Source organism: Acanthaster planci, linkage group LG19 (genome assembly GCF_054643075.1).
Source record: "Acanthaster planci isolate LZ-2023a linkage group LG19, COTS_SCS, whole genome shotgun sequence".
In the NCBI taxonomy this organism is placed as follows: domain Eukaryota; kingdom Metazoa; phylum Echinodermata; class Asteroidea; order Valvatida; family Acanthasteridae; genus Acanthaster; species Acanthaster planci.
Genome location: NC_141795.1, coordinates 11,343,555 through 11,366,811, shown reverse-complemented (window position 1 = coordinate 11,366,811; position 23,257 = coordinate 11,343,555). Strand labels below are relative to the sequence as shown.

The window sequence follows — 23,257 nt, the reverse complement described above, 5'->3', positions numbered from 1 at the left end:
CAGTACCACCCAGTGGGCACGAGACGTCGTTATGACGTCTTAAAGACGTCTAATATTGACGTCTTATTAATGTCTTTTTTGAGTCGTATATGCAAAGCCAAAAGACGTCAGCATCCTGACCAGTAAACGACGTCAGTGATCTGACTAGAAAAAGACGTCAGCGTTATGACGAGTAAAAGACGTCAACATCGCGACTAGTAAAAGACGTCAACATTGAGACTAATAAAAGACGTCAACATTGCGACTAATAAAAGACGTCAACATTGCGACTGATAAAAGACGTCAACATTGCGACTAATAAAAGACGTCAACATTGCGACTAATAAAAGACGTCAGCTATTGAGCAGTAAAAGACGTCAGCATTAAGACGTCTTTTATCCATCAAATATCAAGGAAAAAAGACATCTGCATTGGACGATTCAATTTTTTTTTACTCTTTTATGATAAAAAGAAGTTCACATGCCTTAACACGCTGCCTGGCTATAAAATAAATTTTGACTAAAGCGACTGTTTACAACTAAACATAATTTTTTATTTAACTCTCATTCTTCACATTATAATAACCTCTTAGCACACTTTGCTGAAAATGATGGTCTACACAAATATTATGTACCAATAATATTTCTGGTAAATTCAATGGCTTTGGACGGACCATTACAATTACACCCAGCACGATCAACGTGACGATGAAACAAGGTACACTTGTGTTTACACTTCCTGGATAAAAGCAGTTAAAAGGTTTTACTTTTACGGACAAGGCAAGAATGAGAAACATTAATCATACAGTACATGTACATGTAGTACAAGCCATGTAACTGAATATTTGGCAAAACATTTCCAACAAGGCAAGACTTAGTAAAATACGTTTTAGATGTACATGTAATGGCATTTATGAGAGCGAGAAAAACAGACATCAGTTGATGAAAAGATGTAGGCTTGTACTAATAAGACAATTCAAATCGAGTTGGCTTAGAATTAAAAAAAATGGAAATATTGAACACCTTTTGGAGAAAATTTTGTCTCATGCAGTGGTTTGTCAAATTTTTAGAAAACAGACTATCCTGGAACAGGATGATCTAGTCAGTTACAATTTAAATTACTGTACGTGTTTTAATGCCGCAAAAGATTTTACCCATGCCCCCCCCCAAAAAAAAACCGATCAGACGTGTAATTTTGTTATTACCGTACTTTAAACAGCCTTCATTGCTTCAACCTGAGGAAATAAACCCGAGGAAACAATGAACATATTTTACTTGAACAACAAAAGGTTTAAAGTTTTCAAATAAGACCCAATACAAAAATAGGCTTTATGCTCATAAATTAAATATCACTGAAATATATGAAACAGCCAGGAAACAGGCCATCTGATGCACTAGACTGGTCGCACAGTTATCCGGTGGGCATGCCTGCTGAATTACTCAGGGCTCTTGGTTTGTCTCTGGTAGGAATACTAAGCTTGAGGTACTTCGCTATTCGATGTCTTACTGCAGACACTGTTGTGCAGTGTGATGCAACACTTTCTGCAAATGTTAGACAAATAAGACAATTCATTTTTGTTAAAACTATAAAGACTTTGGTGGCAGCAAATAAACCGGTCCTCTACCACTGTTTACACCACGTCTGAGCTTAAGTGCGCATGTTCATTGTGATTGAGAATGAAAAAGAATTTTTCTGCCACCAACTGTCTCTAACATGTCTACATCGAGTGGCCAATATTGTACATTGCATCACATACATGTACTGCCGTTACATTTTCACAATTTAGTCTCACCAATACAACGGTATAACGTTTAATCTTAAAAGGGTAAATTAGATTTATTGACGCTGATAGTATTTGCCATATTTGATGACGCTGAAGTATGGGCACTATGGCTAGCCCAGATGCTCCTTACTGCACTACGACTGCGAGTCTACGTACGACTACGAATAAAAACTGTCTGTAGTCCACCCATGGAGGTAGGAAACAACCGTGGCCAACCTGGTTGGCTGTTGAGGATTAAAATTATTGCGTTTAAGCCTGACCTCTGCTTCACCAACAATGCCCATACGTAACAGAACTACATTTTATAAGCACTTACCTTTTAAGGAAGGGCCTAACCTGTCTTGCTCTTCTTTAATCGGACAAGCTGCTTGCAGCGATACAAGAACATGTACATGTACTCGAGCTCTCTTAATTCAAAGCACGGACTAAATTATGAAGTAGTCTGGTTCCCTGACCTGAAGATCTTTATTCCATTAGAAATACGTGTAGACGCCAAAGTCAATAGACCTAACCGTAGTTCTGGAAGCCCGTTTTGACTTTTGGACATGACCTCAGTCTTTGCCATCGCTGGTTCCAGTCGGCATGCTCAGAGTCTCCTCGGAAGGCTGGAACCAGCTAAGACTAAGCCAGAGCCACTATAGTAACGCGGTGCACACGCTTGAAGCCAGTCGTTGCTTGCGAGCATGCAGGCAATGAAAGAAAATAGCCTCATCCATTCTAAATGTAGGGGTATTTTAATGTCATGTTATTTTAAATCAGGCGAGGGGGTTGAGGGTCAGTTCCACTGCAAATAATCATAAATCACAAGCATGTGTACTAAACCACACTCGCAGTTCCTCTTGTGTTAAAATTTTCCTGTAAATGGACATTCGCACTACTGCTATTTCACACATCCCTCTTGACGAATAGATGAGAACAATCAAACAGAACAGTCATCTGCGGCCACAGGCGGGATTTCGCAATACACTGTATGCCATTGTTCTGGAGGGACTTGACCTTCCGCGGTGAAACCGAGTGGGAACCGGCAAAATCCGAGACAAACTAAAAGTCACCATGCAAAATCTTCATAAGGTTATCTTAATCTTTTTCTTTTTCTGCTGTATGTTGACGATTTGATAACGACCGCGGTGAAATCGAGTGAGAACCGGCAAAATCCGAGACAAACTAAAAGTCACCGTGCAAAATCTTCATAAGGTTATCTAAATCTTTTTCTGCTGTATGTTGACGATTTAATAACGACTGTAAAATGACGTCGTGTGTTTCATGTATTGCTTGTTGAAGAAAACAATTCAAATAGAGAAAAAAGACGTCGTTAAGACGTCTTTTTCTCCTTTCACTGTATGTGTAGTACCGATGATTTGATAACGACTGCAAAACGACGTCTTAAAGACGTCATGTTTTTTTGTGGTCATGGTTGCTGAAGCAATGTTTCTAGCCGAGGATAAAAGACGTCTTTAAGACGTCGTTTTTTTGTCACGACCACTTTACGACACACGACCACATAACGACCGCAAAAAGACGTCTTTCACGCGTCGTGTGCCCACTGGGCAGTCTGTACATGTACATGTACTGAATGTATTGTACATAAAAACTCTTCATCGGCCGTACATGTCACGAATGCAGAAGGCTGCAGGCCAGAAAGACATCGATGTTATGTTGCAAGAGGTTTTCTCTAATTTAATTCACAGAACTTGGTCTCATATTTATTTATGTATACAATTCATGAGTGTAATTTGAGGTTGTTCTGCTCATGGCACAAGGTTTATCGCCCGCTGGTGATGCATCATGCATGCTTACTGCGCGATACAAGGACATTGTTGGCCAGTTTGCTGTAGTGATTGCCGTCGTGATTGTGTGAATTGTTCAAAATTTTCTACATAAATTAAGACAGGTGTTAATCACTTTTTGAGATATTTTTGGAGGCTGTCGCCCCCACTGATTCAATCAGCACAAAATTGCCCTCAAATAAACATAATGTTCCATCCTACCGACACAATTTTTGATAGGCATGCACAGCACAACTACATCACGTATTTTTTTGGCCTAATAAAACTGCATTTATGCACTAGGCCTTAGTTACATAACAGCATTACATTGTCCCATGGAGAGTCAGTGTCTTTGTCACGGCTGGGTGCCCCGGTTGAAAGGGTGTCTGAAGACAATGGCACCGGGGGTGATGCGACCGGTGTACATAGCACTGGCAGTGTGGGCCCACTCCGGCGCATAGTCTTGTGAGCCATGCTGATGTCGGGTGTTGCCCATGGTAGGTGTTGACAAGAGCTTGTTGTCGGCCGGCATCACATGTTCGGAATGCTTGGGAACTGGAACGCAGAAGTTTTGCGCCCAGACCTAGCTGGTGGAGGAAATTTGCACTATCATCGATTGCGATGCTTTGGTGTTACATTGGGGAACTGAGCCCTTGGATATCGCACGCACTGCAGCTAAGACCATTGAAGCAGACATTTGCCACGGAGTCACAAGATTAGCAAGATGCCACTCGATCCTCCGCAGACCGACTCCTGTCGGTCTATAGGGGAAAGCGGGTCATGGAATTCCGAATGCTCGCACTTCGTTGTGAACCCCAACAAACCCCGGGTCACCCCGATGACCCTATATATACCAAGGAAAAAGGGGGACTGCAGTATTGGACCTCTGTCTCACGGAACCCCCAACAATCCCAGGGTCACCCCGTTGACCCTGTGTGCTTGGTAGTATAATAGTGTAGAGTCAACAATCTATAAAATGTACACACATGAGAAGAGAAACCATACCACCAAAACAAAAAAATACACACATCAACTCTGAAATATTGAATGTACGTTCATTACAATACGTTACAGTTTGATCAGAATATCACAAAGGTGTAGAAGCGAAACAGAAACTTGATAAACTCGAAGAAGTCAAAAAGACACGTCCGTTTAGAATCACGCTTAGGAAAAGAAGGATGAACATGACGGCCATTCCGCTATGCATCATGGGACTAGAGGGCGCACAACAGTAGATCAGAAATTTTAGTGAATTGAATCAGATGCAAAGGAATTTGCATATTTAGCGACTGTTTGGGGTAGGTTGAAAGCAGAAGACTAAGTCATATATTCATTACCAAATCAAGTCTGTTTTGGGTCTGTATTTTTTGTAATTTTGCCGAAACTTCTGAATGGTGTCTTTGAGTTTTATGAGAAATTTCCACAATCTAACAGCTGACGGTGCTGTTGAGAAATGAAATTTGTATGATGTAATACTGGAGAAAACATTGAAACTGGTATCATGGCACGACTGGTTCCCCTACGAGCGTCCATGTATAAACATGGAGCTACATGTGCGTGCACCGTATACCGGAGATTGATCTTTGTGCCGCATCTACAGTGCCCTATCGAGAATTTGTGGTCCTTTCATCATAATTTACAATAATGCTGAAATTGTGGGTCATTGGTGGATGAAACCATAAATTTGCAAAAGAACTGGGATTCAAATTCTATGAGTTTCCGAAGAATAAGAGCATTCTTCAAGTTCGTGCTGTCGTCCGTGGCTGCGTGTGCTATGCATGCCTAAAGTGTACGCATTGTTGTATTTCATTTAAATGGTAATACATCACAAAAATCATTATACATTAGATGCTTATGAGTCATAACAACATGTCCATTTTTTTTAATACTGGAATGGAGTCACAGGAAAAATGGGTACAAAAATTGTTTAACTAACACAAAATTGTGCATTGCAAAGGAAATACAGATATGTGCCACTTTTATTAGAATTGGCTCATCTGAATTCGATTCAATGAGAAAAGTTAGCATCGTTGGAGTTGGTCTATTGGTAGGAATTTTTGTGACAATTATAGATAATTAATCCAAAGGAATTTAAATTCAAAAATATGAGGAAAAGGAGTTACTGGCTGTCTGTATCTGTGGAACTTGCCAGACAAACCCAAAAGAATGCAGCAATGTATAAGAACCCACAGACATTGCCCTAAGAAATACCTACATGTACTGTTTCATGCTGCTATTGTACAATATAAAGATCTGAATGAATGTGCTTTGTAGGTGGAGCTACAGGGGTGGTAGTAGGTGAAAAATGGAATGCAGGAAATTTTATGTTTGACTGAGCACCCAGAAGGGCAAGCGGCTGTGCAATTACAGCCATCTGCACTTCTACCATTGCGACACGTAACCAAGAGAATCTAATTGGTCAAAGGTTTCCAGCATGATTTGCATGCCTGTGACCTTTCACACATTGCACAATTGTCCCTTATTAGGCTGATATCTGGCCAGGCCTGAAGTAATCACTAAGCATGCCGCACAAAATATGACAGAGTTTGATGACTGAGATGTACTGCTGTGAGCCGGATAAAGGTTTGCTGAGTACATGTATAAGACCTTTACCCTGTAGGGGCAAAAGGAACTAATGAAAAAGCTACAAAAGAAGCCTGAGAAATATGAAGAGCCGTGTAGCACCTTGATCAGAATATTGAGAGTAATATAATATACATGTATAATCGGTGCCCTGAAATATATGACCTCACCTCTCACCCAAAGCAGTAAGCTTTAAGCTTACTGCCTAAAGTAATAACAGTACAGTGAAAAGAAAACCTGAGAGGTGAGTCACATATTTCAGAGCACTGATTATATATTATATGTTTGTCAATATCCTGATAACGGTGCTACACAAAGCCTACTGGATTCAGTCAGGAAATGTAGATGTCAGGAGGTTTTTTATTCCCTATAGATCCCAACAAGAATTTGGACAGGATGCCTAACTGCGAAGGTTGCCCAATTACAAGCATTGCCGCAACTCCAAACAGTTTATTTCTCTGACATATCTCGCAAAATGATCCATTTTACACAACTTCCAGGTGGGTAGTGTCAACAAATTTGAGCTGGGAGGGGTATATACATGTACGAGGTACATGTACCTATCTTAGTACCTTTTTCAGTCTGAACGTAATATTATTTCATATTCTGATACCGTTAATTCTGAAGTACATGAGAAGTACATGTGGGCCTTATCCTTTACCTGAAAACCATGGAAAAATAAAGTTAAAATCTGAGAATTAATTCATTCAATTACATGTATTTTTAATGCATCCAACTGATTATTTGTATCAAATTGTAGTGATCCTGTCATGTGCTGCAATGTCAAATGCTGATTGGTTGTTGTACAAAGGTGTAGAAAAACATTTTTGGTGTTAAACTGCTTGACACTGTCTCTTGTGGATATTGGTAACTGCTTAAAGTAATTAAAAAGCAGTGAAAAGCAAATCTAAATGGTGAGAGGTGAGTGGGTGGGCAGGATGGTGGAGGGAGAGAAGGTAAGGAGCCCAGCATTGCGTCAACATACCTGTGTCAAGAAGGAGGTTGGGTACTTAATGATTCTCATATCAACCTCCTCTGTGCTCATGTACTCCTTGTAGATCTGACTAGCTTTCTCCTGCAGACTGCTGTGGAGGGCTGAGTTCTTGAACAGGCTGGCAAGCTTGTCACTCAGTAAGTCGGACCGTGAGTCCACATTGACAATAGAATCTTGGCTGTCTTCAATGCCTGCAAAAATTGAGTCCAAGTGGCCCTTTAAACTTGGAAAGTGTGATCTCAGAATTTAGTTTTAAAATCCCTGACGGGGAAAATTATTTAAAGTTGGGGCCAGCCGAAAGGGATCTTCTTTATTGGTACATGTAATTCTATAAATTTTGGCTCTAGTTTTTTCATGTCCCTGTTGGTGTGGATATTTTCAAAAGTCTTGTAAATGGAAGCAAACATTCTGTATCTAGCAAGCGTATATTGATGTGCAATCCCTCAGAAACATGGACTACAAAGCAAAGTTGATATAACCCCTGAACCTTGCTTCTTTCCCTACAAATCTTCCTTAGTGTAAGCATCCTTATTTCACCTGTTCCACTGTCCTCCATTACTGTGGTGATGGCCATAGAATCTCCATTGATGATATCCAGGAAGAAATCAGGAGGGTTATTGTGTTCCTCGCAGATGTACCCTGAAGGTGGGTCAAGAGTGTTCATCTTTGAGCAAAATATTCCCAAAGCTAATATTTCATCATTAATGCAAACTGTTTGGCTTGGGCTTGCTTGGTTGTTTTGCCTTTCTCCAACTGTGTGTAATCTATCTGGGTGACTATGTATGTAGTCATTTTACTTCAAACCAACTATTTTCTGTAATTAAGTACGGTACTTACATATTTTAAACAGTTATTTACTTCATAAATTTTACAGCGATTCTTTGTGAAGGTTTATGTATGTCAAGGCAAGCAGTCATCCTACAAATTTACAAAAGGCACTAGCAACTCCTTTCAGTAAGTGCCAATTACAACATTATGAATTAACAATGTCAAATTGTTCCACAAATACACTTAAACTATGCATGAATTATGCTTAGATTTGAAAATTTCATTATTAAATTTACAGAAAATTGCTATTGAAGTATAAGTGCAGTTTTTAATATTTTCCTTCTACATGTATATATACTCTGTTTTTTATAACAAAGTAATTTGACTTATTTTTGTAACCTACAGAATATCTCAAGAGAAATCAATTGCAATTAAAACTGGAATATACTTGAATTGTTACAGTGTAGTATATAAATACTACACTGTAACAATTCAAGTATATTCCAGTTTGGATGTTTAAACAGTGAGTGCAATTAGAGGTGCAATCCCACATTTACAGCGGTGCAAAGTAATTGATGAAATACATGTAATTGTTGAAAAGCAAACTTGGTTTAAAGAACTTACATGTATGGGACTTTGCAAGTAAGCTGTCATTTTGAGGAAAGTGATGAAAGAATGCCATTTTCATAAATATGTCTTTAAACACATGTTGGACACTGCCATTCTTAGTTCATTTATAATTTGGTGAAGCACAGTCAAGTTTTGGCACAATTATCAAGGGTGTGTGGAATTTGCATACAAATCAAAACATGATTCTGTTACTTCTGATTTGGACTTGACAATCTTGAATGTTGTTTTTCTCACAATATATTACACCAAAGACTGTTCCTTGAAGGTTGGACAACAAATATTTAAACGTATCAAAAGTAAGCAAGTAAGATGTTTTCTCAAAACCAACCATTTTGTGAAAAGTACTCTAGGGCCTGATTGGCCATGCCGTGGTACACTGTGTTGCCTAGTGACAGGAGATGCATTCTGTCAAACAGCTTGTAGATGGAGTACCGAGGCTGATGGATGGAGAAGATGATGGTACGCCCTCGCTTGGACAATCTGCAGTATGTCAGTACACAAAAAGACAGGTGTACCTGTATGTCCAGTTCTTGTGTTAACATTGAAAAGGATGAGACACTACAGAGCACATTCAGGACAAAAAAAATGCACCCAAGGAAGAACAGCAATGAACAGCCTCCAGGGGTAGCATATCAATCATTTGTTGTGATTCTATTTGTATGATAAGACTTTCAACATTCAGAGTGTTTTGCAAATTGATAACTTGTATGAACGGAGTTTACTATTAAGATCATAATACACTGCAAAGAAATCCCTGAACATAAGCCATTTGTTACGGGGGAAACTACTACCCAAAAATGTGAAGAACACAATAAAAATGTCTTCCTACTACCGCTAAAATCTGCATGCTGAAATTATTTTGCCTTTGATACTAATTCTTCTGGAACCAAACATCAAGCATTCTAACTGTTTTAAGATTTGTATATTTCAGGTCACTGTGGACAGTAAGCAGTTCACAACAGTTTTACTTTGATACTTAGATATCTTGTCAAAGAAGCAGAAGTCTTGTGAATGAAGCAGAGTCATATTTCCATTCACAACTCAATTACTCTGAGTTCGACTGCTTTATCTTCAATGTGTCCAACTGTCACAACATGTTCCATACCTTCCCGGAAAAACCCATGAGAGCCTTGTTGGCCTTTTTTTCCCACAGAAACTTACTGCACATTCCTTCTTGTCAATCTACTGTGCATTCCCACATGGACTTTTTTACCATAACAGAATGTTTATTCACTGTGTTAGGCCTAATAAGACCTGTTGATTACATTGCCTGCACTGTACAAATCATGACAAAATTGGCAAAATCTGACAAAAACAGAGACAAAATCTGACTAATTCAACCAAATCTGCTACAAGGACGACGAACCCCTACAGGAAAAGCCCCGATACAATGTGTACAGCTTTATCGGGGCATGCTTCACTGTGTGTGCGCGGCATCCTGCCGTACTGTGCGCAGGAAGCTGGAACAATACAACCATTTTTGTGTGCCTGCTATTGATCTCTGTGTAGGCAGTAGTCTAGTTTGTATGTTTAGCATGGTTGAGGTCAATCTACATTGTGTTCCAGTTGAACTTTTTTGCACCCCTGCTAATTTACCGTGGCTGTGCGGAAATCTTCTGCGACCCTTTTCAGCCTGGTAGTTTTACACTGCGATTGTGGTAAGTTGACAGGGACGTCAGTTTACTGTGTGTTCCCATTGGATTTAATTTTATAATTCTACAGAAAAGTCATGGTAAGTTAACCAAAAAAGGTCCAATGGGAACATGGCTCTATAAGCTTTTCATCTGGGAAATATACCAATAAGAGACCAGTCACTTTATTTACCCTGTAAACCAAGCTACTCACTTGGAGAGGAGCAAAGTGACAGCATTAGCTGTGCTTGCATCCAAGCCAGTGGTTGGTTCATCCAAGAACAGCACTGATGGTTTTGTGATCAGCTCCATACCAACGTTGGTCCGCTTCCTCTCCCCACCAGAGACCCCCCGGATGAACTCAGTCCCAACCTTGCCAATTCAGAAGGAAAATTCTCAAGGATTATTAGTGGCGAGACTTGATACTGAGCCAAATTGCAATATGTGGGAATCTGGCATTTTGCCAGAATCCTCCAAATGTGCCACTGTACAGAGATGGCGAGCAAATTTCTTTAAACTTGACTTTCTGAGACATGTCACATGGTGCAAAGTGTCATGTTAAGTAAAGTGACTGTATCATACCACAATCTTCCTTCTTCAAAAGTCCTTATCAGCCAGATGGCCTGAAAAAGGAAATGAAAATCTCATTTCCTGTCAAACTTCTTAAAAAAATCCTTGTACCACATTAATTCTATTCTGAAGGCAAAAATTGAGCTTTGTTTGATTTTTACCCAGATCCCCATTGTCTTTTGGCTGGGTTCTGCCTCCCTGGTGAATCCTTCAAAATCCTTATATATTATGTGCACTGTTGCATGTACCAGTATCTGTTCATTACTGATGGTTTTGGCTGTGTGCTTCTATTTGTCATGTTTGTTGGCCATAAGGCTGTTTCTCTGTTTGTGTTAAAGGGTCTCCCAGTAAAATTAACCCTTTCAGTGCTTTTACTCTTTCACCTTACACATACATGTACCTTTAGAACAAGTCTTTTTTTAAATGAAATAAAGAACCATGTGGTTAGCATTTAGACTCACATCTCAAATTTCGTGCATTTTATATTTATGATTTTTGATAATTTGTTCTAAAACACAATGACAATTCTTTAAAAAACATTGACAAAATTATGATGATATTGCTGGGGACAATCATGTATATTTCAACTGAATACTGGTAACTACTTTCATTGCCAAAAAATTGCCCATATTAATGTACATGTAATACAGTACAGGAGATGATGTTGAATTTCTGTTCCAACTACATGTACATGATGGATGTCAGGGGTTTAACTCTGCACCCATCCCTCTAAACTGAATAGCACTCTGTACAAAAATGAAACTTTTTTCTGCAGCTAATACACTACACTGGGTATTCATAGAACACTGAATATCCCTACTGCCATCTGTGAATTTACTTTGCAAATATTAAAATGTTGACCAGACAACCTTTTGCTGGAACCACTTCTAGACTGCTGGCAATCACGTGCATGGGTCAAAGGGCAAAAAAACACTCTTACTAAAATTAGACATGCCATGACAAAATGAACAAAAACACAATTACTGTACAAAAGGCATATATACCTATGTAGCACCAAAAACACAAGTGAAACAGAAGTCAAAATACATAATGAAAACAGATAGTCACAGTTACCTGTAAACATAAATTGAAATATATACAAACTTACAGTTCAAGCCAACTTCTATAATTAAGAAATAAAAGTTACCCAAACAGTAAGAATTTGAATTTAATTTTTGTAATTATTTATTCTGTGTCAATACATTTGGAGTTTAAAGGTCAGTGATTATTATTAATTCCTTTCAATTTATTGAGAACTCTTAAAAATGTGTAAACCACACAAACATAGGCTATACTGAAAGTTGTGAATTTTAGCCTCCTGCAAAATCCTCAAACCATTTGAGGATTTTGTAGGACTTGGTCACTACAACTTTACAAGTTTATAATAATATGTGGTGCTCCAGGCAACCTAAAACTTTCAAGTGATCCTGAAAGTTACGGTACACGTATAGAGTGTCAAAGTGCCATTCCAGTACATCAGTTCTACTCTAGCAAAGAGTTTTGGGCGATTCTGAAAGTTCCCAGCAAAAGAGTGCCTCAGGATTAAAAGTGAGGAACATAATGATATGATTTTAATGCTGGCAACAACGATGTAAACTACATTTATTTATCCTGAAACTAACTCTACCTTTGTCTCTGAGCACAGATTAAGGCCAAGTTCGTTGATAACATCTTGCACCCGTTGCTTCCGTTCTTCCCAAGACACTTCTTTGGACAGGCGCAGATTTGCCGAAAATGCCAGATTTTCTCGGATGGTTAGAGTTCCCATGACAACATCGTCCTGTTGAACAATTTTTAAATGTTCTACATCTCAAGTAATAGCAACTATGGAAACAAAGTTGTAACAAGTTATGGTACAGCAAAATCCTTTATTTTTTAAACACTTTTTACTTTGAAAAGCATTACCAGTTCTAACCTGTAAACTTGTCCAGGTGTACATGTACTTTCATTATGGAATCTGACTAATTATGTAGTCTTGGAAAAGTTTAGTCAGTCACCCACCTGAACAACATAGCCAGAGACTAGTTTGAAGTTTTTAGGCTGAGATTTCCCATCAATAAGCACAGTTCCTGTCAAGCCCTTCGGGTCTTTCCTTGCTGCCAGGGTGTCCAGGAGTCTAATTTAATAAAATATAAATGCTGAAGTTGTTGAACTAAAACAGATGGCTGTACTGTATTTCATATTACATGTAAATGGCCAATGCAATATAATGGTTGTTAATGCAGTTCTTGCAAATGATCATTTTGTGTCTCATTTCACCCAACTTTCAATTTTTTGTGCTATTTCGAGAGAATTTTGGTGTCTTTTGATTTTCATACCAATGAAAATTTGCATGAGCTCATGTTAATGTGATATCAGCCAAGGAAGAGACTTAACACAAAGAATGTGACAATAACATATCCCAAAGTCTGGGAAAATTTTGTACAGAAATATCTGTAACAGTTGTTTCAGCTCATAACAGAACAATAGTCAGCAAAGTTTTCTTACAAATACAGGTAGTGCAAAAATTTAACTGTCTCAATGCTTTCATGCTCAAGGTAGCCACTCCATTCAGGAACTGGAGTCAGTGCTGTGACAGCAACTGTAACATGACAGGGGCCATTATTCTAGAAAAGCAGCCCCAATTTTCATCTGGTGTGTGAACATAATTTTGAAGGTGATCCCCCTTAAACAATTCAAATTGAGAAACAATGATTGTAGGGTGCAGTAAGTTATTACAAAATGTACATCATAAATTGACAATGGCAATCCAAGCATCAGCAAGTGCTCAAATCAGAATATTTCCAGATAACAGTAAATGGATGCGTTTGATATTGTTATCTTGAGGAATGCTAGTTTTGGTTTCTACACCTTAGCGTGGGGGGTGTTCCTTTTTCTTTCTCTTTCTTCACCTTACGGCAAAAATACCATTTTGGCCCGACATGAAGGTTTGGCCAATTTAATCACCTTGAAGTTTTTCAATCACTGCTTTAAATCATCAGCAGTTTATTTTTTTTCTGAATCTGTGGAAATAGTGCAAGTTTCACTTTTTTAAAACTGATAAGTTTCACAAATTTCAACTGGCAAATCCCCGTCTTTGAGCCCTTTCCCAGTATTGATAAGTATGAATGCACATGCATTACACAAAATCTGGGTTGGCAGGATTATTCGTTCAATTCAAACCACTTGTTTTGATTAAATCAGCTTTTGGGTTTCAGTGCATGAATTATATGTAAATGATTTAAATTATGATTTGATTTCACTTCATTTAAGTATCCACTTCTGAGTTTAACATAGTATTAAAAGAATCAGTGTACCATACATCTACATGTACATTTACCTTTAATCTCTGCAAGTACATGTGCATTTCATTAGGATTCAAGACATTTTAGACATTATGCAATGAAATACAACCAACACAAGTAACTAAATATTCTTAATAAAGTGAGCTTTAGTCAAGCCCGAGTTATTACTCTATTAACATTTCAAAGCAAAAAAAAAAAAAAACTGTTGTAATGGGTAGTTATATTACAACAGGTTTGTTGATCCTGCACTATAATGATAGAACAAGGTTAAAGTACCAGGCTACACTTATAGCATGCAAAATTAATACATGTAGTTTTGTCAAAATTTAGAGTCCGGATTAAAACCGGGTACTTCGCCCTTGGTACATGTACCTGAATCTCTGAAGGAACTGTTTCCTCTTTGGGTATGTACATGATGAAGGGTATACATGTATACTGGCTGCATTTTAACTGGGCTTAGACAATATCGGTATTTATGGTGGTTTACCAGGTTTGTGATTTTAATCAAATCACTTGATTTGATTTTGTAATTTAAATCCAGATTTGCTTAATTTTGTAACAATAGAAACTTTCGAATTTACTTGCTTTGCAATAAATAAATAAAGGTACATGGAGGTTACACCATTGGTAAAATCCCACAAATGGGAATGCCAAATAATCCTTAACTACATGTACCAGTATCTTACTTGAAAGAAAGTAAATAACATCCTTGGTCAACAAAAACCTGTAAAATATTTCTGCCAAGAATGCTATTATGTTTGAGAATATCAAAATTTGTTCGTTTTAATAAAGGATGGTTGGCCAACCATCATCTAAAAATTCATTGTTTTAAATACCATACATGTATCTGTTAATGGTTGCCAAGGTTTTTGAATGGTGAGTACAGATGTTGTACATGTACATGTACGTGTAGGAAAATGAATAAATGGGTCATGGTAAAAATAGCAAAAACACACAGACAGAAATTCATCAAATACAATATACATGTACATTGTAAAGTTAAGAAAGAGGAAAATGAAAGTGAGGTTTAGCGTAATATGGATCAGTTCAAAGTTCAATTTATTTATGAAAAGGGATTTTCTTATTGTGAGAATGCTAAAATCTCACTTCCACACCCGAAGCACAATAGTGGCTGCTGCGCAATGAAAGGATTTTCATCACTACAATTTCTAAATGTTAATTCTCCTGTGTTTCAAGATTTCCGTGATTACTGTGCCCATAATTATTAGATAGCAACCTGAGAATGGATTTTAGACTTCTACTGACAAAACTGCTGCGAAAGTGTGGTCACGAACCACTATCACGCACACAAATGCACACTGTGTCATGGACACAAGTTGAGATTGCAACTGCAGTAACTTCACTGCTCAATAAAGTTTTTTCCATGAATTCACAGTGCTCCATGTACATGTACATTGTTACTTCAAGGTAAATTTGCTGATTTAGTGAGCCATTGAAAACTGTTCATTTGGAAGGGCAAGTCACACATGTTCATCTACAGATGGACCCCATGTGTACGTTGTTCGCTTAGTCATAAGTACATGTAATTGATGCTGTGCAACGATACATGTACATGTAAATTACAAGATCTTCACTTTGACCGTCAAAATGGCCACAGCATTTTTCTTGATTTTTCCCAAACACAAAATAGGTCAGAGGATTGAAAGCTGCAGTAAATTTTACACTCCTACATGTGTTTAAGCCAACCTTGTAAAATTATGACAAAAAATCAATGGTGTAACTTTCCCTTTAAGCTGACTTGTCTTCCAATTTGCATAAAAATATGAACAAGTTTACATAAATTGAAAATCTGATTTCAATTTGTAAAAATCTAGGCCTAATTTTGGGCCAAGACTAGCGGAATGCCCATGTGAAGTCACTCACTGTTTCCATGCTCTATGCAACTGTACTGGTACATGCGACAAGAGTTGTCCTTTGGTAGAGTAAACCCAACCATACATGAACACAGCCATCCAAATAATTGTCCAATTTGTTGTTAAAAATTGGACTTCAAAAATTGTTTTGGCAGTAAACTTCCCTGTGGAGTAATTTTGCCTTGTAACAACATTCCTAAGATGTATCAAGTGGCAAACTTGCACATATTCACAACCCAAGGCCCATGCACATTTTTATAGGGCTGGGATTCGAGTAATTCACGATTAGAATATTCTACCTTCGATTCAATCAAATATCTGAATATTCAGTTTCACCAACCAGCAGATTGTTGATAAACAAATTATACACAAAATCAGTTGCAATAATGCACACAATTGTAAATTATAATCACGATAATACATGCGCCAGTAGCTTCTCACCTCTAGGAGTATCTTCAGCCAAGATTTAGTAAGATTTCACAGACAATTAATACAATGAACTTCTTACCCTGTTAAAAATTTTTATTCCTTTTAAATTTTATATTGAATAATTTACTTTTTGAATCGTACAATATATTTTTCTGTCATGTTTCATTTAAATCTCCTTTTTTAAAAGCAAGTCTCCATAGTGCGATTTTTCTCTTAAAACAAAAGAAAACTCTCTCTTCCTTTTCATAAATTTTGCATTTGAATATTCAAATTTGAAAAATAATATTCAACTATTCACTAATCGATTGATTATTTAGATATTCGGCACCGCCCTAATTTTTTTGCAAGTTGTTTTAGTTGTACGAACTGCATGCAGTTGACCCAAGAGACATTTATTGCACACATGTGGGACTGTGGTCTAATTTGTACAGTAGCCGGTAGGATGCAATGACGTGGCAACTTGTGAATCAAGTTAAGAATCCAGAAATGTTGCAAGTTTTCTTGAATTAAACTGTTGAAGAATTCAAAGATGAAAAACCTTCATCAGATTTAAGACTAAGTAAGCTTAAGATCTAAAGATTTTGAGTAATTTTTTTTTGTCAAAGGAAAAAACACCCATAAATGAAAAAGGTCCATTCCACTTTTAATGAAATTTAGAGGGATTGAGGAAGAGATTACCCTAATGTATATGTACTTGTTGGTGGGCCTGTCTTATAAGAAACACTGGTGGATGGGCGGACCACAATTTGTTTTTGTTTTTTTTTTTTAAACATTGAGGAAAAGGTGATCTGGGAGAACTTTTACCCCACTCCTTCCAAAAGGTTGTAAAAGAAGCCACTGTATTTAGCCTAGTTCACTCTTTGAAAGGGCCACCATAAATTACCTAAAATTTAAAAAATTTCTGGACCCCATCGTACGACCTCCGCCACTCAGCCGCCGCCACTCAGCACCAGCACACTCTTGTGAAAAGTGGTCTGGATGCCTTGAATAGGGAAACCCCACTGGCCGGGGGGTTTTGTGCATAGCGTTTGTCCCCATTATATATTACTGCTGGCCTGAGCCAGTTGTAAATTTCATCTTGCAGTTTGTGGGGTTGACATGTGTGACCGCAAAGTCACTGGTTTTGAACATGCATGCTCAGGAGTACTGTTTATGCACAGCCAATAGGCATTATATTGCTATATGAAGTGAATTGCTTAAATGCAAGTAGGTATGCAAGTACATGTACATGTATGTTGTAAATTTCGTGTGGTTTTATCACCACTAGAAATGAGGGGGGGGTGGATAAATGTCATCAGAAACTCACTGGACCAGGGGGTCGGACGTTTTTAGAATGGGGGGGATATTTGTCATTGGAAATATACGTACACTAGACCCCTTTTTAGAATATGGGGGATCGGATGCTTGTCTTTGGAAATACACTCGCCCTTCCTTTTTCGAATAAGGGGGAATCGGATGTTTATCATTGAAAATACACTCGACACCTCTTTTTAGAATAAGAGGGGTCGGACGCTTGTCGTTGGAAATACGTTGGAAATTTTAGAATAAGGAGGGTCGGATTCTTATCATTGGAAATACACTCGACCCCACCTTTTTTAGAAGAGAGGGGTCCGATTCTTATCATTGGCAATACACTCGACCCCCATATTTAATACAAGGGGGGTCAGACTCTTATCATTGGATACACACTCGACCCCTCTTTTTCGAATAAGGGGGTCGGACGTTTGTCATTGGAAACACACTGGACACACCTTTTTAGAATAAGGGGGTTAGATTCTTATCATTGGAAATACACTTGATCCCCCTTTTTAGAATAAAGGGGGTCGGATTCTTATCATTGGAAATACACTCGATCCCCCTTTTTAGAATAAAGGGGGTCGGATTCTTATCATTGGAAATACACTCGACCCCCATATTTAATACAAGGGGGGTCAGACTCTTATCATTGGATACACACTCGACCCCTCTTTTTCGAATAAAGGGGTCGGACGTTTGTCATTGGGAACACACTGGACACGCCGTTTTAGAATAAGGGGGTCGGATTCTTATCATTGGAAATAAACTTGACCCCCTTTTTAGAATAAGGGGGTCGGATTCTTATCATTGGAAATAAACTTGACCCCCTTTTTAGAATAAAGGGGTCGGATTCTAATCATTGGATAAACACTCGACTCCTCTTTTTCGAATAAGGGGAGGGGCTCGTACGTTTGTCATTGGAAATACACTGGACATGCCTTTTTAGAATAAGGGGGTCGGATTCTTATCATTGGAAATACACTCGACCCCACCTTTTTTAGAAGAAAGGGGTCCGATTCTTATCATTGGCAATACACTCCACCCCCATATTTAATACAAGGGGGGTCAGACTCTTATCATTGGATACACACTCGACCCCTCTTTTTCGAATAAGGGGGTCGGACGTTTGTCATTGGGAACACACTGGACACGCCGTTTTAGAATAAGGGGGTTGGATTCTTATCATTGGAAATAAACTTGACCCCCTTTTTAGAATAAGGGGGTCGGATTCTTATCATTGTAAATAAACTTGACCCCCTTTTTAGAATAAGGGGGTCGGATTCTAATCATTGGAAATACACTGGACATGCCTTTTTAGAATAAGGGGGTCGGATTCTTATCATTGGAAATACACTCGAGCTCCCTTTTTAGAATAAGGGGGGGTCGTATTCGTATCATTGGAAATACATTCGACCCCCCTTTTTAGAATAAGGTAGGTCAGACATTTTTATACACTGGACGTCCTTTTTTAGAATAAGAGAGTTGAAAGCTTTTCATTTAAAATAACACTCAACTGTCTTTTTCGAATAAGGCGTGTGAAACATTCAACAGTGGAGACAGAGACACACTTCTTTCCTTTTCAAAATAAACGATGGCTGACTTTTCTGACTGGAAATACGCACAACCCAGCCCCGTTTGACAAATGATCAGTTAGAACTTGTGACAATTTATGATAGTAAGCGACTTGATCATCATCAATGCGATGTCTTCGGCTCTGGGCCTGTTTTCTTTTCTTTATAAATACTTTAGCGTGACTGTCGAAATTATTTCTTGGTAACTTCTAAACCTCGACTTTACAAGAAGAAATCTTTGATATCTTTGGAACCTTTGTCTTCATTACCCAAAAACTTCACTACAAACTTTAAATACTGACAATCAAACCATTCGAATTCATAAATAGCTGATTTGCTGCAAATCAAATATTTGTTACATGTACAAATAAATCATCTACAAAGCTGTAAATTCAACATTGTCAGCTTTTTTAATCCTTTTGTGGTATTGTTAATTTTGACATTATGTCTTTGTTTTCTATCATCATCAACACCACGAAGTAGTACTCATCCATGGATGTGTGTGACGAATGTGATTAAATAAATTCTATCGATGTTAGCATTTAGAAATCCAAAGTTTAGGTCCCTTTGCTTTTTGGAAGGGATCGCATGAAGCGGTAGAAACATTTTACTGTAATACTTTGGCCCTCCAATCAGGCAATTTTGCTTTAGAATTCTGATTTTATTTCAATCAGATTTTCAAAGCGTCTATTTCTTTCAAATTAACACTTTAATCAATCGCCAGTTAACTCAACACGCGAGTATCCACCTCTTAATTTCTTGGCCTACTCATGGCATTTCCGTCGTTTTTGCATCCATTTCAGTGATTCAAAAATAATAACAGGTTTTGTAATTTACAATTTGCAACAAAAATAGTACATGTAATATTTTATTTGTTGGAATTCAGTGTGTATTGAAAGGCACTCAGACAAAGTTTATGTGCAAGTGAAAGGTACTTGAAGCAATTCCTGCTGATGGTGGCCACTGGCAGCAATTCCCCCCCCCCACCATTTGCAAGAAGGGTGCAGTCCACTAATTCAAGCGAGAATTTCTGGCCAGCTCATTAGCATTAAGTGCCCCCACAGTATCTTTTGAAAAAGGAGATTGTATGGCCCCAAAATGGTGAGACTGTGTACATCTTCACCAAAATCAAATCCCTAGGTCTTTGGGCTTTCACCTGAGAGCAGAATGGCTACAAAATACTGTTGAAAAATAGTCCTAAGTGCCCAAGAAAGTTGAGGCAAGCAGGCTTTGGAAAAATTACTTTTTGGGGGGTAATTCTGTTTTGAAGGAATAACTCAAAATGTAATCGGTTAACCCACAGAAAATTGAAAAGAAAGTAAAAGATTATAGACCATACAATAATTTAACGTGTGTTTCAGATGCCTCAGGGATGTTGGTACCCATACTATTGGGCCCCGAACAATGCTGATTTTACACTGTTTTCAATGGGGCCTGAATTAGTGGACTACACCCTATATTTCAAAATGGCGGCGTCCATGCTATAATTAGGCAATTCAGTGACGTCACCACACCCAGATGCCCGCACATGCGCACGGGCACACACGCATACAGAAAGTGACATGAAACCCATGCAAAAACAAAAACATGACAAAGTTTTAACACCCATATCTAACGTTCCCTGCATCCATTCACCTTCAAATTTTAGGATGGCAGAAATCAATATCTTAACTATTGATCTCCGAAAAATTAGCACAAAAAACCAAATACTTCCTGACAAAAGTGAATAAATTCCTTGCGGAAGCACGCCCGGGGTGACCATTGGCCGCACAGTGGTCAAAGCATTGATCGTGCAAGCTCGCACGGCACGCGTGGTTGCACGTGGTTCGGTTTGGATCGCATCGACATTCGGGTTTTCGTCACTGATCCACAGTGTGTTTTGATCACGAGTTTTTAAGAATATTGGCCTAGTAACAGCATCCGGAAATGTATTTGTTCCGGACGACGTTTGAGCAGTTTGTACGGAGAAATCGTTCCTGTTAAATCTAGACTGCGTACCACTCGACGGCACCCCAAATCTAATGATGGGAGTCTGGGTGTCCGACTAGTTCAAGAAATTCGTAAACGTGAATCATCACCGTCATATATTTCGAGCCCTTTTATCATGAACTCATCAAAATTAAGCATTAATATCATTCTTAAAGAGTGAAAAGTTTCCTAATCTTTTGGTTAGGTTTAGGTTTTTTAGTTAAAAAATGACATCATTGTACGAATTTATGCTCAGTAAAATCATCCCATGTGGTGGTTTCTATTTTGTGGCAAACTGTTCAGGTGTTCACGTCATGAAGTGAACAACGCGTTAACATGTCTTTGAGATTGTTCAATGGGGTTTGTCAAAATATGAGAAAAAAAATATATAATCAAAGAAAGCAAAGCCAATTTGTAAACTGTGAGATTTTGTTTGGACTTTCCGGTCGATCTACACCATTTTAAGGTGAATCATAAAAAAATACTTGTCACTCCAAAATGTTTGCTAGGCCTATCTCGAAAAATCTTCTCTTTAAAGTTACCCAATCATTTTGTAATTCTGAACAGAATTTAAGCAGAATGTAACTTTGTAAGTAACTTACTTCATGTTATTTATGGACACTTTCCTACTTTTAGGACTACTTTTGAAACATGCCTAGAACAATGGTGATCAGTATCATTGTAATACAGAATAACCTTTAAATTGTTGCCTGTTCTTTTCCTTTAATGATAAATAATTCAAATAATCTATACTTTTGTTTAATGGCAGACACTAGTGTCACAAGATGACCAGAGGAACAACCAGTCCATGAACTCAGCCAGGTGTCCAATGTTCTGGAAACTCCAACACCATATCAGGCTGGTGACCATCAACTTGAAGGAACCTCCTGCAGTGGCGGTGTGTACTAGAAATCTTGAATTGCTTGCCTTTTATACTTTCAACTTGCATTTTAAAATAATAAATCTATACTTGATATTTACAATGTGTTCTCTAAATTGGTAAACATTGTGAGTTAATATGAATGTAACCTTTGTTAGCATCTTGCTATATATTTGATCTTATTATTTAGTGTGTACTTTTTAGATATTGGGCCATATGCCAAGGAAGATGGTATCTACCGGAGGCACTTCGCTCAGGATGGACCAAGCTTTCCAGTGCAAACCCACATCAAGAATGGACTCGTCCTTGAACTGCACAGCTACATGTACATTCAAACAGAACTATCATCGAATTTGTTAGTATACTAAAACTAAAATCACAAGTGTGGTACGAGTCAAAGCTCTGTGATATGAAAGTGACAGTTGGCATTGCACTCAAAGGGCTGTAAAAATCCACAGAATTCCTTATTAAAGGTTATTAATATGCAAATCATTTTCACGTAATTGAACTTTCATCTGTAGTTTCTGAGGAGTACAGGGTATGTCAAATACATTAGGAGTATACCGTACAAGTACATGTGGCATTGATCCTCAAAAACCCCGATCACTGGTGCTGTACTGTTAAAAAAGGATGAATAATTATATATGCAAATTGATCAATTTTACGCATTGCATATATTGATTAATTAATTAGAAAATGGCTTTTTTTTTTAAATAAGACAAACAGTAATGTTTACCAACATACGTGCAACCACCACATCAGAAATCTAATCGAAGTCTACAGCTGCCAGGAGTCAGGACATCTCGTTTTATTGACATATATATCAATTAAATATGCGAATCAGGTACACATTTGTATTTTAAATGTGGAAATTTGTAGCAGTGATGTGCAAATTTGTAAGAATGCCAAGTTTGACAGAAATAAAATGTGTCCTTCCAAAGTAACAGAAGAAAAACCTTGTTTAAGTGAGCTTTTCCTGGTGCCATTCACTTTATAAAGAAAAACAAAGGATGACCTTTGACCTGGGAGTCAATATAAGACAGTTTTTGCGATATTCAACTCCTGAAGATATGCTGTTTCATATTTGCTATAAATTGACTGTGTAATGAAATAATTTGGAAATCATGTGAAATGCCTTCATAGGGCAGCTGGATTTAAAAATCATTTCTTTTGTTTCTGTTCGTAGCAGTGGTGGAGAGACGACGACAAGCCATGAATTAGAGTTTTAAGGATTATGAGACATCAGAAATA

General features: G+C 37.9%; 1 protein-coding gene and 2 long non-coding RNA genes across 8 annotated transcripts in view; 1 reads left to right on the top strand and 2 right to left on the bottom strand.

Moving 5' to 3' along the window:
* The window catches only part of LOC110988145 (broad substrate specificity ATP-binding cassette transporter ABCG2-like), an 81,787-nt gene that overhangs the window by 24,263 nt on the left and 34,267 nt on the right, over window positions 1-23,257 (bottom strand). For all 5 annotated transcript variants that reach the window (XM_087129697.1, XM_087129698.1, XM_087129696.1 and 2 more), the window contains exons 4-9: window positions 12,706-12,820; window positions 12,332-12,484; window positions 10,349-10,506; window positions 8,832-8,983; window positions 7,643-7,744; window positions 7,097-7,296 (exon numbers count right to left, since the gene is read on the bottom strand). In XM_087129697.1, the coding sequence (XP_086985823.1) occupies window positions 7,097-7,296; window positions 7,643-7,744; window positions 8,832-8,983; window positions 10,349-10,506; window positions 12,332-12,484; window positions 12,706-12,820 (880 nt within the window). The remainder of the gene's footprint in view (window positions 1-7,096; window positions 7,297-7,642; window positions 7,745-8,831; window positions 8,984-10,348; window positions 10,507-12,331; window positions 12,485-12,705; window positions 12,821-23,257) is intronic.
* On the bottom strand, window positions 511-3,309 carry LOC147796037 (uncharacterized). The gene is made up of 2 exons (XR_015423343.1): window positions 2,079-3,309; window positions 511-1,520 (listed from the first exon to the last, which is right to left on the bottom strand). It is a non-coding gene; the product is annotated as an uncharacterized LOC147796037 (long non-coding RNA).
* LOC110988150 (uncharacterized) lies at window positions 7,103-22,988 on the top strand. Of its 2 annotated transcripts, XR_015423341.1 has the most exons (4): window positions 7,103-7,242; window positions 7,623-7,750; window positions 21,896-22,024; window positions 22,211-22,988. It is a non-coding gene; the product is annotated as an uncharacterized LOC110988150 (long non-coding RNA). The 2 variants fall into 2 exon arrangements; XR_002599380.2 differs by lacking the exons at window positions 7,103-7,242; window positions 7,623-7,750 and adding an exon at window positions 9,942-10,161 and having other exon boundaries at window positions 22,211-22,985.